Raw genomic sequence first — 18466 nt, 5'->3', positions numbered from 1 at the left:
AGGTTTCCGGGTGGACATGAATTTTAGAGGACACTATTCAACCCACTACAGAGGGACTCCCACTTCCAACCCCTCCACTTTGGCCTTCTGCATCTCTTCCCCATTGGCCTTTCAAAGACTGTTCCAGCATTGCTCTCTTCTTCCTGTTGCATGACCATTTCTTCCCGTTTAGTGCGTCATTCCTATCATTGCTCAGACGTGCTGTCATATTGTCTATATTAAAAACCCTTCCCACATGTAGTGTTCCCCTCCATCTACTGACCCACTTCTCTGCTCTTTATAGCAAAGGGCCTTGAATGAGTCACCTGTGCTCACCATCTGCACCTCCTTTCTGCCCAAATTCCCTCTAACTCGCTTTAATTTACACTTCAACTTTACTGCTCTACTAAACCTCGTCCCATCAGGGTCACCTGAGATTTCCATGTTGCCAAGTCGTATGGTCAGTGCTCTTTTCACCCAAACTCTCACTGACATTTAATGATCAGCCCTCTGTCTCTCACTTGGATTTGGGACACAGCACTCTCTTGCTTCCTTCCTGTTTCAGTCCCCTCATTTCTCAGATTTCTTTGCTGGCTCCTCACCTTCTTCTTCCTGGTCTTTAATGCTAAATGGCTTTAGGCCCTCTTCTCTTTTGGGTCTTCGCCCAGTCCATCAGTGACCATAACTTGTCCCTTTGCTTGCCATTGGTATGCTGACCACTCCTACCACATGTCCAGTCTGAGTTTCTGACTTACATGCTGAATATTCCTTCATCTTCATTTGCATACCTAATTCACATCTCAAAATTAACATGTCCTAGGAATAAACCGTTGATTTCCCCCCTCCCACGATTTATACCACCTACAAAATGCACCCCCCCATTTACCCCATTTCAGTAAATGGAACCTCCATTCATCTAGCCTCTCAGACCAAAAATTTAGGATTCTTTTACTTCTATACATATATCCCTGTGTCCCCTCAATCCAACCACTCCCCCCCATCTTGATGCCATCCTTCTTAGGCCATGACACTAGGATCTTACATCTGGACTTCTGTAATGCTGTCCAGCATCCCTCTTGTCCCTCTCCATTCCATTGTTTACCCAGGAGCCAATCCTATCATGGCATTCTCTTATCCACTCCCCTCACTGACCTCTCATTTCACTTAGAGTGGAATCCAAATTCTTTGCCTACAAGTCCCAACATATACCTGGACCTTGGTTAGCTCTCTGGCTTACTTCTTCCTGAGTTCCCTCCTCTTCACCTATATTGGCTTAATTGCGGGACCTCGAACATACCAAGCTTCTTCAGCCTCAGGGCTTTGTCTTTGCTATTTTCTCCCTCTGACATTCTCTGCCCTCTGATTTGATTTGTGTTCTCTCTCACTTTCTTCAGGTTTCAGCTCAAATGTCACCACTTTAGTGAGGTCTTGCCTAACTACCTTATCTAAACCAATTCCCCCTCCTGGTCCCTGTATGCACCCATCTCAGTTCCTCTCTGTCATCTTACTTAGCTTTATTTTTCTTCGTACGTCATATCAATACCTGAAATAATATTATATATGCATTTTGCTTTCTTGTCTGTTTCCTCACTGTACTGTAAACGTCGTGAGGGCAAGGCGTAATTTGTATTGTTCAGTGAGAATAATACCTAGCATGTTGTACTGGATAAGTATGACTTTACTTCAATTATTCTTATTATTGAAGTAAAATATTTTTCAATTAATGCTAAAAATAAAGGTTAATTAGTAACAAGAGCTTCTGTATGGCTTGAGAAAAATACTCCTTTTGAAGGTTTTGATTTAATGACTTTCTATAGGAATCTTGAACATTCAAGGATATTAGTGATACATATCAAGTTTGAAACTGGCATTGGTAGGTTTTTTAAAAGGTAATTTATTATTCTTTAAAATGTTTATTTATTTATTTTGAGAGGGAGAGGAGAGAGTGAGAGAATGTGTGTGTGCGCAAGCAGGTGTGAGCGGGGGGAAGGGCAGAGAGAGATGGAGAGAGAGAATCCCAAGCAGGGTGACCTGATCTGAAATCAAGAGTCGAATGCTTAACTGACTGAGCCATCCAGGCACCCCAGGTATTAGTAGTTTTAACAGTAATTACAACAAACACCATCATTCAGCCCGTATTGTAGTGGTATGTGCTTTGCATGGATTATCTTATCTAATTCTTAAAACAGCTCTATGGGGTATTTATCACTTCAATTTACAGGTGTGGTGGGGTGACTTAAAAATATGCCTACAGATTCTTTGATAGCCCTCCCTTTAAAAGGTGGGGGCCAGTTTGCCTCCTCTTGTGTTGGGGCTAGGCATAGTGGCTTAGTTCTAAAGAATAAAATAAAATATGGTGGAAGTGACAGTGCTTAGCTTCTAAGATTAGACGCCCAAAGCCATTGTGACTTCCTCCTTGTACTTTCTCTGGGATCACCCAGTGTAGGTCTTAGTTTTCTCATCTTTAACATGACTGGTGTGGACCCGACATCCATAGTCATACAGTCTGACGTGCTACAGATCGCCTCTGCATCAAACAAGGTTAGCATGGACCAACACACCAGCTTAATTAGGGGCTCTGTTCTAGAAAGACCTGAAGCTTTGGCAGTTTTGCTCTATTTTGTTGGGTTTTGGGGACTAGATGAAATGGTGTGAGGGTACTCAAGCAACGCTGTGACGAGATCTGCATGGTTAGGAGCTGAAGCTCCTTTGTGTGGGCACCATCTTGGAAGTAGAGCCTCCAGATTCAGTCGAGCCTTCAAATAACTGTAGTCCTAGCCAACATTTTGACTGGAACCCCAGAAGAGACTATAAGTCAGAAATTAGTGATTTCTGAAGCTGCTCCTGAATCTCCAACACACAGACACTGTGAGATAAGAAAAACCTTTTGTTTTAAGCCACTAGGTTTTGGGGGTAGTTGATTGTGCAGCAAAAAATAACAAATACATTTGGAAATGGAAAGACAGAATGGTTAAGTCAAGAACCTCACAGCATCTAGCCAGTAGTGGTGATGCAAGAATTCGAACCCAGGCCTTCTGACTCTATGGTCTACATGTTAAACCACCATACTATACAGGCGGTCAAGATTCACGTCTCAAGTCATTGTCACATTGTAATCCGCTGTCAGGGCAGTGAAAACAATCTGTCCTTGGCTATTAAACTGGCTGGTCTTGCTCCATCGCAAGGTCATGTTCTAGGCAGCCACTGACCTTGCTTCTACGTCCTCATTCTGCCCCAGGTTTGTTCCTCCAGATAGTGGATGCCTATCTTCCCACTATACTTTCTCCCATTCCTTTGGGCTTCTGCTCATCCCCACTTCCAATCATGTAATTCCGGTAAAGCTGCCAATCATTGTACTCTTCTTGCCCCATAGGTGGGTGTGTGAGTTAAGCTGGCCAATCACAGAGTACTATCAGTGACTGACTGCAGTAATTGGGCCAAAACAAGAGCATATGATCTACAATCAGCCAAGCAGAGCCTTTGCCTGGGAATTTTATGTGTTTGTTATGTTATGTTATGTTATGTTATGTTATGTTATGTTATGTTATGTTATGTCCTGTGAGATCTTGAATCCAGCCAACCCTGAGAGCAATTCTATCCTTTTGTAATCTGTGTGAGTCAATAAATTCTTTGTTTTAAATCAGTTTGCGTTGAGTTTTATCACTTGTCCCTGAGTTATGAGTAGCATGAAGAGCTTATCCCAGTTTTTGGAATATTGTAGGTGTCTTCCATTCTCCATGAGCAACAATGGGTCCATGTCATCTGAAGAACCTGGAGCAGAACTTTCCATTGGTTGGGTCAACCTTCCCACAGAAGATGAGGAACCTTCCCTTCATCCTTCAGGAAGCATCTGGCTTTTCTGGAGGCCAGCAATGGTCTGGAGGCAAGCTCAAAATAGAACAATGTTATGACGGATGGGTCTCTCAGTCACTCAGTTTAAAACCTTAGTCATCTCTGTATCCTTTCTTTCCTTAGTTGCTGACCCCTCCCCCAACTCCCAACACATACACACACGTACACACACATCCTGTTAGTCATCAAGTCCCATTGATTTGGATCAAATGCTTTATGGAAGTAAGTGGAATAACCATAATGAAAGTTGGTGGCTGGTGAGGTTCTTCCTTGCAAGTCCAGTTTTCTTCATTTCTATTGGCACCACCGTGGACCACGGCAATTGGTCTCCCTGCCTCTAACCTCAACCTCTGCAGTCCATTTCTCATATTTCTTCTAGAATTTGTCTTCTAAGGCACCCTTTTGATTGCCACATGTTTTTGATGGATTTGCAAGTCTTCACCAGTTTTTCACTGCTGACTTGCTAAATTGCAAACCTCTTAGCTTGGCATCGAAGACTCTCCATGACTGACCTGCATTTGCTATCCAATGTCCTATGACCTCCACGGATCAATCTTCTAGTTTTCTAGCACCCCTCCCATTGCGGCACTGACTACCACCTACTCTTACCTCTTTCCCAAATTAAAACACTGTCCTTCCTTTCCTATGAGTCTTCAAGATGCATTTCAATTCTACCTCTTTCATCAGCTATCCCCTGAGCATGCCAATCCACAGTGAATATCCTCTTCTGTGAACTCTGTAACAATTGTTGTCTAGACAAGGGTTTTTCAAAGTGTGCTCACATTCCCAGGGAGCATTTGGCCAGCACAAGTCAAGTTTTTGGTGTTTTTATAAAACTAGTGATTATATATTCAAATTTGGCTGAGCAGATTATTTCCAAACCCAGTTTCTTTCTTGTCTTCTACTTCCAAATTACATCCTCATGCTACGGTGGCACGTTTATTCCCAAGTACAAATTAAGGATCATTAAAATTTGTTTTGTGACCTACAGATTGAGAGCTATTTATTATTGTTATTTAAAACCATAACCAATGGGAAAATAGTATGAAAAGGGGAGAGAATTGCTATAACTATTTCTACAGTTTTTAAACCAAATACACTTTGTTATTTCCACACACTCACCCTTCTCCCCCCCGCCCCCACTGTTTTAATATGGGATTTTAACTAGAAATTGGTATAAAATCTGTTGTATTGGCATAGCCTGACAAACATTCATTGTGTGCTCACTCTCTGCCAGGAATAGTGATAGATGCTTGTGATACAAAGATAAACAAGCCCCTGCAGGAAGAGGAAGAGTTTTCCAGATGGATTCCATGTGGAAGGACATTCTAGGCAGAGGGAACAGCATATGCAAACTCACGTATCTTAGAATGAGCCAGACGTGAAAACTTTGTGGTTCAGATTCTAAGAAATTTTTTTTTGAAATGAAAAATTTGATGTCCTTTAAAAGTCTGACAGCTTCTAGATTAAACCCTTTCTCTTTGTCACACATTCTCCTTCAGCATCTTTCCACAAGGGCAGTTCAGGGTCCAGATTCAGACACGAATAACCTTTATTGAGTTCTGCTGCTATATGCCATTTCTTATACACATAGATCCCCTATTTAATTCTGACATCACTTTAGGTGTTTATCACCATTTCCAATTTAGAGATGAGTATAGCGACATGTCCAAAGTCACATACAGAGGAAATGAAGGAGGAAGGATGTGAATTACGTCCATTTCTCATCTGGAGAAAGTAACCAACTAGGCATTTTGGGGGCTGGGATGTGGAAGACCTTTCTTCCGAGTTCAGAACCGCCTGTCTTCCCAGGTTCTGAGTTAACCGTATCTCTTATAGAGAGAAGTCTTTAAACAGAAGGAAGACCATTTATCCAGGATCTTGGTAGGAACAGACGACTTGATTAAGGAGTTTGGACTTCAGGGAGCTTCTTCAATACCTCGAGCTGGAGCCTGGCACATAGTAGGAACTCCTCTGTGTGGCACGACTGAATCCTCCTCACGTCTGTGAGGCCAGTTTCTCCTCTTGGATTCAAAGTCCCTTGAGGGCAGGGTCCCGGTTGAGCCTGTCTACGGACACCCGTGTAGTTGGGTAGACTGGAAAATGTTTGTTGAGTAGTGGATGAGTGAATGAATGGGGGGAGGCGGCTGTTGAAGGGAGGCCACGCCTGGCTCTAAAGACTTTCCAGGGTTTATGGGGTGCTGTCTTGGCGCCTCTGTATGGGCCATGTCGTCCCTCCTCCCTGGGGCCTCCACGTCTTACAAACCAGACTGGAGGGAGGGGCTATGTAGCCGGGGAGGGGCTGCAGAGCCCCGGAGGGGCCAGGTCTCCCGGGGTGGCGCCCACTCCCTCCCTGGGTTGGGGGTGGTAGGTGGGGGGTGGGGTGGGGTAAGAGGTGAGGCCCCCGGTCGGCTGAGCCCAGCTGGGGCCCCTTCCCTGCGACCGGCCACCGCTGCTCTCTACCTGCCTCCCCGGCCGCCCCTTCGCGGCCCCGGGGCCGGGTGCGCCCGGCGGGCACCTGGCCGGTCACCCCCGGGGGGAGCCCCGCCGCCGCCTCCGGAGCCGGCCCGGGGCGGCGGGGCGGGCCCTGGCGCTCCCGGACTCCGGGACCGGTCCCCCGGGGCGCGGCCGGGCAGCCGCCCCCGCCCCCCCCTCCCCGGGGGCCGGGCCGGGCTCCCGGGGGGCGGGGACTCGCCCAGTGGCAGCAGCGTCCGGGCCGGCGGCGGGCGCGGGGCGGCTTCCTGCAGGCGGCGCCGGGGCGAGCCGTTGCCCGCTGCAGCCACCGCCGCCGGGTCGCCGGGTCGCGGGGGCCGCGGCGCTCGGGCCGCGTCGGTGCCTCCCGGGCGCGCTGCGCGGCCGTCGCTGCTGCCCGCGCTCGTGCCGCCGCCGCCGCCGCCGCCGCCGCTGCCGGTTACGCCAGCCCCGCCGCCGCCCGCTCTGATTCTGCGCATAGGCAGCCCCCAAGCCTGTCATTCTGCAAAAACACAGTTTACTCAACACACCACACACACACTCACACACACACGCGCGCACACACACGCGCACACTGGCCCCCTCGCGCACACGCACGGAGGGCGCGAGCGAGCAGACGCGCACACCCGGCGAGCCAAGTTCCGCAGCCTGGCATGGCTTCTGGGGACCTTTACGAGGTACGGGGACGCGGGGGCGCGGCCGGCCCCGGCCCGCGGGGCGGCGGGCGGCGGCGGGCGGCGGGCGGCGGGGACCGGGCCGGGGCCGGGGCCGGGCGCGAGCCGGAGTTGCCGAGCCCGCGGCGGCGGCGGCGGCGGCGGCGGCCGGAGGGCGGCGGGGGCCGGGCGCGCCTCCCGCCCGCCGCCCGCCCGCCCTCCCGCGGCGCCCGCGCCCGCTCCCTCTTTCTCTTTCTCTCGCACACACACTCTCTTACTCCATCTACTTTGCGGCCTTGGAGGGGAAGGAGGAAGCCGGGCGGAGCCGGGGCGGGGGAGGTAGCGGTCCCGGGGAGGTGTTTCTCGCCCGACGAGCCGCCTCGAGTGCAGAAAGTACAGGTAAAAGTCGGCGCCGGACGTGCCGGGAATGCCGGGGGCCGCGCGGCGGCCGGCGAGGGTGCGGGGCGGGGGGGTGCGCGGCCCGGGCTGGGCCGGGGGCGCGGGAGAGGAGGGGGGCGGGCGTGGGAGCGGAGCCCGGCCCCGGCCAGGCGGGGTCCGGGGGGCTGGGGGGAGACTGCGTGGGGGTGGGGGCGGCCGGGTGGGGGTACGGGGGACACCCGCCAAACCGCTCCCCGGGGCCACCAGGCCGTCTCCCCCCTCCCCCCACCTGCTGCCCCCGCCACGGGCTGGGAAGCCCTCCAGGCCGGGGCGTGGGGGCGGTCCTTGCGGGTGTCGTGCACGCCGGGGGCGAGAGGGGGCGCTGCAGAGGGCCCTGTGTGGAAGGGAAGAGAACATGGAAGTCAGAGGTGGGTGGTAACATGTTGCTGGAGGACGTGGGATGTGAGCCGTGCTCTCGACGCTCTGCGTCACCCTCAGTGGATACCTGTCTCCGGGTCCACCCAGGTCCACACAGGTAGTGGCCATCCTGGGAGACTTTGAAAGCGTCTCAAAAGTGGTCAAGGAAGACGTTAGTCTGGCATCTGTGAAACAACGGAGGAATAGCCGTGGCCTCCGGGAGCTGGGTTGTAGCTGGCCCTGGACACAGCTGTTCCAGCTTTTGGGCTCCCGACGAGTGGACAGAAGGAGAAATGAGCCCCACACCCCGGGGGGAATGCGTTCAAAACGGTGTTGGCCCCAACCAAGATGGGTGTCAGAATAAGGAAGTGAAGAGGCCAGACGTCTTCAACCAGAAGGCCTAGTGATCCTCCAAGAAACCAGCGTCACCGCTCAGCCTGGACCTATGCTACCTGCGCACGAATCTGTGAACCCTAGCCCTGCTTCTCGGGGCTCCTGACTAAATCGAGACGAGCACCCCAAAAGGGTGAAATTAACCTAGTGGGTAAGAAACTGCAGAAGTGATTCACCCACGAGAGACTGTAGGGGTGATTCACCTACCTTGAGCTTTTCCCCCTGGGCCCTCTGGGCGGCTGAAGCTTTTCAGATGGTAGATTTGCTGGCTGCAGTGGGAGAAGAATGGAGAACGGGCAGATTAGCTCTTGGCGTCCTGTGTGACCAGGGTCTTTGGAAGATTGTGGACTTGGTGAGGCCCAGTCATGGACCACCAGCCAGTGGGCTCAGATGGGACAGATGGGTGATCTTGGCAGTCTTTGAAAGAACCTCTGCACATTGACCTCTTCTTAGCGCTATTGCCTTCCTCATCCTTTTGCTGATAAGGAAGGTGAAGTTGGGTAGAAAACTGGTGAAGAACTTTGGCAGATCAAGGCCAATGCGTGGGGCAAGCACTTTGGTCTGTTTCAAGATGGCGGAGCAATTTCTGAAACCAAAAGTTGAAGCACAGCAGAATGGGAGGTCTGATTGGACTTTCCTGAGTATCAGCAGCACTGTTAGGATATTGGTCAAGAGTCGATACTGTTCAGGGGCAAAACTTGACTCCTTAGGAGTATGGATTTTTCTGTCCGTTGATACTGAGTGAACCTAGAGATGCTCCCATTGCCTGAGTGCATCCTGAAGGTGTTAAGAGGATGTATGAGGAGCTGTCAGTATTTCTCCATTTAAAGTTTGGAACTTATGAACCTTCTGGGGATAATTTCTTGTTTAATGTTCACTTGAAACTATCCTCCTTAACACTGGTAATCATAGTCGGTTAAGGGGAATTTTCACACTGGCCTTGGAACTATGTTAGCACCTCAAGAGTTCTTACTGGAGAACAGGACAATAATAATCATTACCTCTGTGACAGTAGGTAATTGTACTAGATGTAAAATAGTTTTCCCATAGCTGATTATTGGCATCATCGTTACTAAAAGGGCTAAATTGCATTACAAGGGTATAACCAGTGTCAACATTTTCGTAGTCTGTGTCTGTGTTATATAACCTATACTGAAGAATTTAATTTGTTGTCCAAATTTAGCTTGAAAAACAACTAAGTGCTGGGAGCTGTACATTTCTAGCATATATATTTCTAACTGTACATTGTTGTGTGTGTGAAAAATAGGATGTTGATTTGAGGGCAGATCTTGGAATACCTAGTACGTTGATTGACCTTGAGAGAAAAAAAAGAAGAAAACTGATCTTACTCTCATTTATGGTATTACATTAATTGACTATTATATTCAAGTGTATATAAAATGGCTTCTCGTAACCTCTAAGAAACCGCATCTTGAGTGGGCTGAGAACTATTATATTTGTAATTGATGCACTGTACCTGTGTGTCTACTGACATTATCCTTGACCTTTTGTAGTGAAGATGTGATTTGGATTGTAGAGATTCTTCATATTCTCTTTGGTGCTTCAGATAATTTAAAGAGTCAACCCTCCTCAGATAGAATTTTTTTTTTACGGAATAGGTACAGAAAATGAAAAAAATGTATGTAATGGCACTCTTCATAATGAGGAAATACAGAGTCAAGCTCACTTTCCAAAATTTTGGACCTTGACAGATGGTTCCACTTTGTTTCCCCTGTAGAAGACTTCTCATCTCACCAGAAGGTGTGTTGTAGCCATCACCTATAGAAAGGTGATCTTAAACATTGGTTGATCTTCTTAGAGTCAGGTATCTGGCTACAAAATGAAATGCTAATCCTGATGCTCAGGTCTACATTCTGCTAAATATGACGGTCATAAAGCGGCAGTCTGTGAACAGGTTTGGGCTATCTATTTTTTTTTGTTTTGTTTTTTTGTGGTTTTTTTTTTGCCTCCACAGTAGATAAGAAAAATGGATTTGAGTACCTTTAGATGGTACATGTGATCTCTAGTTTGTCATTGGCCCAATGCTCCCTGGTACCGCGTACCCATTCTGCTTCACTCGTATATTACTTACCTGGCTCGAGCAGGCATTAGAGTTTGCAACCCCAGAAATTTAGTTAATCTATTCGCTAAATGTTTGGGTATCAGGAAGACATAGGGAATTAGGAACCTGGTTCTCTTGTCTTGTCCCTCTCTGTGTCCCTAGCTCCTTGCACATTCAAATACTTGTTGACAGAGTCAGTGAACAGAAGACCGAATTAAGCGTGGATGAAGTACCTTGGCTGACCTTTCTTATCCTCATATTGAGTGTTACCTTCTGTTCTCTTTTCTTCCCCAGCTTGTGATCTCTCAGTGGTGGCAACACCATGTGTATGGGTAGCTCTTAGTTCTCCCTGGAAGGAAGTGTGGCTGAGTCTCTTTCCCGAGAGCCAGTCTGTTATTCATTAGAAGGATTGATCGCATCTAAGCTTCAACCATGTGGCTTTCCATGTGGCTGTTGGGTGGTGTTTTACACCCCCTCCCTTGTGATTAGCTGACAGTTGTGGAGGCGGTCTCTCTCTACTTCTTGGGCAAAATTGTTCAAAGAGAATGCTGTCTGTCTGTAGACAAAGTCAGTTGTGGCCAAGATGAACTTGACAGTGATAGTTCCTTTTGGGTTTGTCAACATTCAGTTTATGCATCCCAAGGTTCTATCCTAAAAGCAGGAAATGTGCCCTATGTCTTGTTTTTGGGTGGGGGTGTTGATAGGCATGCATGCACCCATCCATATCTAATATATACGTGTGTGTGATTATGTGTATGTTTGTGTGTGTGTAAATACTGCATTTCATTCCAAATAAGATAATAATAATAATAGGTTAATTTTAGTTTTGTTGAAAGAAATTTGCTTCTGTTAAAAATCAACTCTGGGGGCGCCTGGGTGGCGCAGTCGGTTAAGCGTCCGACTTCAGCCAGGTCACGATCTCGCGGTCCGTGGGTTCGAGCCCCGCGTCAGGCTCGGGACTGATGGCTCAGAGCCTGGAGCCTGTTTCCGATTCTGTGTCTCCCTCTCTCTCTGCACCTCCCCCGTTCATGCTTTGTCTCTCTCTGTCCCAAAAATAAATAAAAACATTGAAAAAAAAAATTTAAAAAAAAAAAAAAAAAAAAAAAAAAAAAAAAAAATCAACTCTGCAAAAGTGATGACCATGGGCATTTCTGCCCTCGTGTTCTGCAAAATCACACACTAAAAATATGGGAAGATATGGGCTTATTGGGAAAACAGGATTGAGGCAGACTGCTGAAAACTTCTGGAACTTTGTAACCAGAAGCAAAACCAGAAGTGACTCTAATAAAAATACAGCTTGGTTAAATCTCCACCTGGCTGGTGTTTGCCCTCAACAGGTCAGTCTATCCTTCACAGCATTCAGACTGGGTTTGTACCTCCCTTCTCTCTGTAGGTCGCCGAGGGCATTTGCTTCTAAAAGACCCCATTTTCATCAAAATTAAATCCTCCCCAGAGCATAGCCCTCGTCATTCATCTCTATTGGGAGAAATGTTTTCATAGCTTCTTCATCTGTAACTTCTAGCTTCGCCTGGCAGGTTAACATAGTGGAAATCATAGTGGTTCTTTTTTTTTTTAATATTTTTTCAACGTTTATTTATTTTTGGGACAGAGAGAGACAGAGCATGAACGGGGGAGGGGCAGAGAGAGAGGGAGACACAGAATCGGAAACAGGCTCCAGGCTCTGAGCCATCAGCCCAGAGCCCGACGCGGGGCTCGAACTCGCGGACCGCGAGATCGTGACCTGGCTGAAGTCGGACGCTTAACCGACTGCGCCACCCAGGCGCCCCCATAGTGGTTCTTAAAGCCACAGTCTGCTACCACTCATATTAAAGGAAGGCACTGGAATGCATTTCCAGCTTTGTTCTATGATCTTCATACATCATTCAGTCTTTCTTTTTCTCTGTGACAGGGCTTTCCTATGATTGCTTCAGAATATTAACAAGCTAGGAAAAAGAACACAAGAGTCAACACAACTTACTTGTTATACTGACATCGTTTCCCTATTTACCAATCATACCTGAGGCAATTCCTGTCAAACGCGTAGTAGCAGAATAGATGATCAGTGATACAACTTCTCGAATCTCTGTACCAGTGTTAGAAGGGACAGATCTCTGCAAAGAAAATTTATTGGTTCAGTTGAATCGATTCACCTGGTGAATATTGAATGGAAGTATGATTCTCCCATCTTTTGAAAGTTATTTTAAATTGTCGTCTGTGGGCAGATACCAGCTTATTTTCAGGTAGACTTTTATGTCAAGTCATTCTTCATTGCATAAGATCATTTCTTCAGGGTATTAAACTGTCCTTGAAAGGGGTTTAGACAGCTCCTTGCTAAGGAATGGTTCAGGCATGGTAGTTTTCAAAGATCTGACATATTAGAGACACACATTTAGAGTCCAAAGTTATAGGTCTTTCCTCATCTCTTGGATGGTGAAGACAGGTATAGATGTGGCTGAATTCATAGCACAATCTTTCATTTGTTCTTTTTACATTCATAGAACACCAAATATATGGCGTGCACTAGGGAAATGGTGAGATTGTGTTCTCCAGAAGTCTGTGGTCTCGTGGAGATATAGTTAAGAAAATGGGCAGTTTACAGGACAATGGGGAAAGCGTTAATACGGGGGAAGATGGGGTTCTGTGGGAGCACAGAAGGCTTATTAAAAGATGTGGTGGCTACGGAAGAGTAGAAGTTAGGAAATGAATGGTACCCACCCCTCATCCCTTCAAATTGAGGGAAAGGCAGGAGTTGAGGGATAACTCTTTGGTTTTCATTTTGGTCTCTTAGGTGGATAGTGGAACCAGTCATGGAGATAGAGAGCCTGGGAAGAAGCATTAATTGAAAGTAGTGAATCTGTGGAAAGGACAGTGAGTTCAGAGTGTTTGTGGAACATCCATGTATAGATGTCCACTGCCATGGTCCTGTGAGCCTAAAGCTCAGAAGGGGCACCTGTATGGGAGTTTGGGAATCATTAGTGTATAGATCATGATTAGAGCCAAAAGACAACGTGTAAACCTGAGGAGGGCCCAGTGATGGAATATTGGAGAAAATGGACATTTAAAGGATAGAAGAAGAAAGAGAAGTGACACCAAATTTACAAGGAGTAGCAAGAGAGGTAGGAGGCTTTGCTGTTACGGAAGGCATTGGGAAATTGCATTTCAAGATAAAAGGTCTACAGTGGCCTTTGGAGTTAACAACCAGGAAGTCATTGGTACCTTAGGGTGCATCTATTCCATAGAGTGTGTTGGTGGTGGGTGAGGGAGGACCTGATTGCAGTATGATGGTGAGCAAGGGGATGTGGGAATGTGGATGCAGGGACGTCTTCTGTGGACAACACTTTTAAGAATCTTGGGCATGATAATGTAGATAGAATGAATGTGATATCCGGGGGTGATGTTAGAGACTGGATCAGCCATGTCCATTCCCCTGGTTCTGCACAAGGCTCTGCTACTTTGGATGATTTGGATGACAGTTGTCATGTAGGTAGTGGGTATTGGACTTACATTTGTAAAAGAAGGGATTTTCCATAAACCCTACAAAGCCCTCTCCTGCTGACCTACGACAGTTGGGTCTGACATCTTCAGTAATTTAACTGGAGAAAAGAGTAGAACACTATAATGTAGTCATACAGAACCTTTCTAAAGGGCTTGGTCAACTAAAAGATCTTGCTAAGTTGAGTACAAGGAGGTAAGTAAAGTTCTTCATTAAGGATTTTTCATACCAGCATTTTTCCGAGAGGAGAGGTATGGTGGACAGATCACTATGGTGTTATTGGTAAATGGACATGATGGAGTTTTATGTGTTAACTTAGCTGGCTCCAGTCCCTAGTCATTCTGTCAAACGCTAATGTAGGTCTTGGTGGGAGGCTATTTTGTAGATGTGATTAAAGTCCACAATCAGTTGCATTTAAGGGAGATTATTCTGGATAATCTGGGTGGGCCTGATTCAGTCAGCTGAAAGGCCTTTAGAACTGGGGCTTACTCGAAGAAGAAATTCCACCTGTGGATAACCGCTTCAGCTGGGAGGAGTTTCAGCTTGCCCTTCCTAATGACCTGCCCTATGGACTTTGGACTTGCCTAGCCAGCCCCCTACCCCCACTCCCCACCCCCCCCAACCACATAAGCCAGTTCCTTGCAATAAATCTTTTAAGGTGTATATCCTAGTGCTTCTGCTTCCTTGACTGAATCCTGATTGGTACAGTCAGGTTTCTGGCCCACACGCTACCATTTGATAACAGTGTGCTGTTAGCGGTGTCCCCTAGGCCTTGGTGGCCTCTACCGTACGATGGGATCTCTTCTGTGTTTGAAGTCTCTCCGTCCGATTGAGTCTGCCACCTCTTCGAATAAACCTCACTTATTAGCGGGTGTCATCATCTCGTTTTGTCTGCATGTGTGAAGGGCTTCAGGAGCCCTGCCAGGCCTTGGCATTCTGGCACACGGGGCTCATTCTTGAGCGTGGTGGGCACACACGGCCATGCCAGGAATTCCCCAACCAAGGGGCCACCACCCTATTCTCATTTTCGTCGTCAGGGAATTTTCCTCTCTGGTTTTCATTTCCTTGTCTTCTAGTCCAGTGTTTTAAAAATGGCATCGTCGTGGGCCTTACTAACAAGCCATGGAGCTTCTACAAGTTCTGGATTTGAATTTTATTTAAAAATAGTCATTTTCTAAATAGTCCATCGATCAAACATTTATTATATGTCTACTGTGTGCCTAGAACAATGCCAGGTGCTGGAACTGCAGCCACTAATGTCTTTTAAACTGTTGTTCAGAATGTGATGGCTAAAGGCCTAACACCCACATATGGTTATACACCACGCTTTTAACACATTGGGCTGTTCAGTACATTAAAAGGAACAGCCAGGTCAACTCTTTGCTTTGGTGAGTAGACCTCAGAATATAGCTTTTCCTGCCATCTCTGGGCATATATTTGAACTTCTGGTAAATGCACTGCTTTAGCAACATTTTAGGTCTGCAGCATTCTTAAAAATTCAGACCTGTTTATATCTCCTCACAGAAAATTATACAGGCAAATATGCTTTTACAACACAACGCACCCACTCAATGAAATACCACTCAAGGTTCAAATGGTGGTGGTTGGTGAATATTCTGGACATGGTGTCATAATCAGTGTGTGATAATAGCTATCTCTTTGTATTGTACCAAAGGTGATACTGGGGTTTATTGAGAGTACTAGGCCATTCTGCCCTGACTTTTTAATTTGAGAGAAGGAATGCGGGTTGTTGTTACATGTTAGAGGGTCAACCACAAAACAGACATTTCCTCTGTTTCTTCTTTCAGACTTTAGGGTCACTTAGAATGCAGAATACCCTCAGCTTGTGAGACAAGATCATGAAAACAAAGCAAACCTAACCTGACACTACTCACAACCATTTTTTATAGCAAATCAAAAATTGCTTTCTTATTTACAAGCAGACCAAATGCAGAAATAAATTGTTGAGGCTGTAATAGGAAGACAGCTAATGTTCTTGGGCCTCATTGAAAAAAATTGTTATTAGTCAAAATAGGCTGGCTTTATTGCTCTCATGAGTTATAAGAAAGTAGCATCACTTAAACTTACAAAAGGCTTCTACATTAAAAAATTATTGCACGTATCTGATTTTATGTTGTTAGGTTTCCTGGAACCATTTTGATTGGGAAAAGGGGTCCATAGCTCAGCTCCAGGGTTTTCTGTGAGGCTCTAAGCTCTCCGAGGGCAGGACCATGTCTGTATTAGTTGTGATGGCATTCCCAGCTCATGGCACTTTACTGGGTTCATGGAAGCTTTTCAATAAATATTTGTTGAATGAATGATTGAAAATGTTTGAAGCTGATGGGCTTACGCCACCTTGGCCTTCTCTTGAGTGAGCTTCCTTTATTGCTTCCCATATGGTTTTACTCTCTCCCTTTACTAAGATGATGCCTTCAGATTGTCCTTGACGTTCAAGATTCCATTTTGCCTTCCACCAGATCTTGTATAGATTAGGTAACAAAAGTCCCTTAAAGCCGGTTGGAACATTCAAGGCATTGTCCCTCTTGATAACTGAATGGAGAGTGGCCATCCTCTGAATCCGGCCTGTGACAGAGCCCCTCTCACACAGGCACACACAAAACTGTGGTTCGTAGCTGCCCCTACTGTTTGCATCTCTCTGCCTGTTGGCTCTGCTCTAGCCTCAGTGGCTTGGCCCCTAGTTTGATATACACCATGCATTTTAGGGGGGCCACCTGGAACCAGACTCAGAAATGGAGAATTACAGGTAGAGGGTTTACTGAAGAAGGCTCTCATGAGATACACTCATAAGGAAGTGAGGAAGGCAAGATGGGACAGGTGGAGAAGCTGACTTCCAGTCAAGTTACAGTTGAGATCTCACCTGGTCCAACCAAAGGCTCTGCACCTGTGATAGCCCTTCAGAAATGACCTAAACTGGGGGCGGGGAACGGGGCCCTTGTATCCCTGTACCATGTAGACACTGCTGGTAGGCTGTCCCACGGTGAGTGGGGAGGGGTGGGGGTGTATTCTTGGGCAGAGGGCAGTTCCCTTTGAGGGACACAGCTGTGAACCTTCTGCAGCAGAGATCTTGCTACACGCGGAGGGGATGGGCATGTAGACCCTGAAAAGAAGACCTGGGTGTAATATCACGTGATCTACTACACTATCAATTCTTGCCATTCATTGATTGGTGAGTCTGTCGCCAATCTGTCTGTCCAATATGCATCTGTCTCCCTGCTTCTATTTTATGTTTTTGGTGCCTCCCTTGAAGACATGATTTGTCATTTGCCTGCTTCTTGGGCAGCCCAGGTCTTGAGTACTGACAGACCAGACATGTGTTAAGATCATGCCTGTGGTTTGTTTCCCCACACAGCATGTAGCACAGGGTTGCGAGCAGGGAAGTATTTCAGATGCCTTCATTTCTGTTGGGTCTCCATCCCTTATTCTTGAACTGTTTTCCTTGACTGATTCTCCCACTCCTGAGGTGCCTCTGTGTCCCCATCTTCTGCTGTCTGTTTCTTAAAGTTTGGAGATTCTTACAGTTTTGACCTTGAGTTCTTCTGCTGATTATGATGCAGTGGCTGTGTGGATGATTTCCAAGTCTCTGACACTTGCCTGGATTTTTTCCCCCCTCAACTCCAGGGCTATCCATCTAACTCCACTTGGACTCTTTTCACTCAAAATATCCTAAGTTGAACTTATGATCTTCCTGTGTAAATCTTGCTTCTCTTTCTGGGTTCCTAGCCTCAGTAGTACCTCTATCCATTGGTCTCTTAGCTAGAAATATGGCCTCCTTTATTTTGCCCAGGCACCACGTATATTCTCTTGGATCAGCGTCCTGCCTGTTTCCTGAATCTGTCCTTTCCCCCTGCATATTCTCTCTCCCCACTTGAATTCAGAAGACAACTCCCACGACTTAGATCACTCCAGAACCTCTTAGCTGATATCTCTGCATCTAGTCCAGTGTTTCTCCAAATGCTTATAAAGATCTTTCTCTAAAATACCAATGTTCTCATGTCTCCTGATGAAATACTATTAAGTGATGTATTAGCTCTTTGTGATGTGACCCCTTCTCACTTCCTGCTGGTTCTCCGCTTACAGCTGTAGTCTCTTCAGAGGTCTGCTCTTGGTTTCTGAAACACTCCACATGCTCTCTTTACTCATACCTTTCTGAATGGCTGGGGCGCTCTCTGTTACCAACCCTGCCACCTTTTTGCTTGCTTAAATCCCGTTCGTCCTTTATGTCTCAATTTGGTTTTGCTCTTGGCAGACCTTCCCTGGCTCATCAGGGGTTTTCTTTGGGCTCCTGTAGCACCCCATTCTTATCTCAGTAGAGCATTCACTTCAATATGTTGTAATTTATTATCTTATTTTCTGAGTCTCCTACCAGGTTTCAAGTGTTTTGGGGGCAGGGATTCTCTCTGTCTTGTTCATTCTTTAGCACCCAGCCCATGCAGGATGCAGAAGGCAATCTGGGTAATGAAAGAATGAATGTATACAGGACTTTCGTTTACATGAACGTTGAAACTGATCTTGACAACCTGTTTTGTATGGAGTTTGAAGGACTGTCAGTCTTTAAGTTTTCCTCAGGGCATCTAACATTCAAATCTGTTTTCTATATCTTTTATTGATCAGTTGATCAGTGGACATTGGTTTCTTATAGGCAGAACTCACGGACAGTGTTTGGCTTTGTAATATCAGTAAAGCTAATGCAGTCTTACAGTCAAAGGACTGCCGAGTCTTGGGTTTGGGTTGCAGTTAAGTCATTTG

General features: G+C 46.7%; 1 protein-coding gene across 1 annotated transcript in view; it reads left to right on the top strand.

Annotated features, from left to right (window-relative positions):
* The first annotated feature begins 6741 nt into the window (after nucleotides 1-6741).
* Nucleotides 6742-18466, top strand: part of CDYL2 (chromodomain Y like 2) — a 168493-nt gene continuing 156768 nt past the window's right edge. Inside the window, exon 1 of the mRNA XM_047078806.1 lies at nucleotides 6742-6980. Within this exon, the coding sequence (XP_046934762.1) occupies nucleotides 6957-6980 (24 nt within the window). The 5' untranslated portion in view covers nucleotides 6742-6956. The remainder of the gene's footprint in view (nucleotides 6981-18466) is intronic.

This window comes from Lynx rufus, unplaced genomic scaffold (genome assembly GCF_022079265.1).
Source record: "Lynx rufus isolate CCGP_SWC_20201006 ecotype Redwood Valley unplaced genomic scaffold, mLynRuf1.p SCAF_16, whole genome shotgun sequence".
NCBI lineage: Eukaryota > Metazoa > Chordata > Mammalia > Carnivora > Felidae > Lynx > Lynx rufus.
The sequence above is the reverse complement of the archived record's forward strand: the minus strand, read 5'-3'. Positions and strand labels throughout refer to the sequence as shown.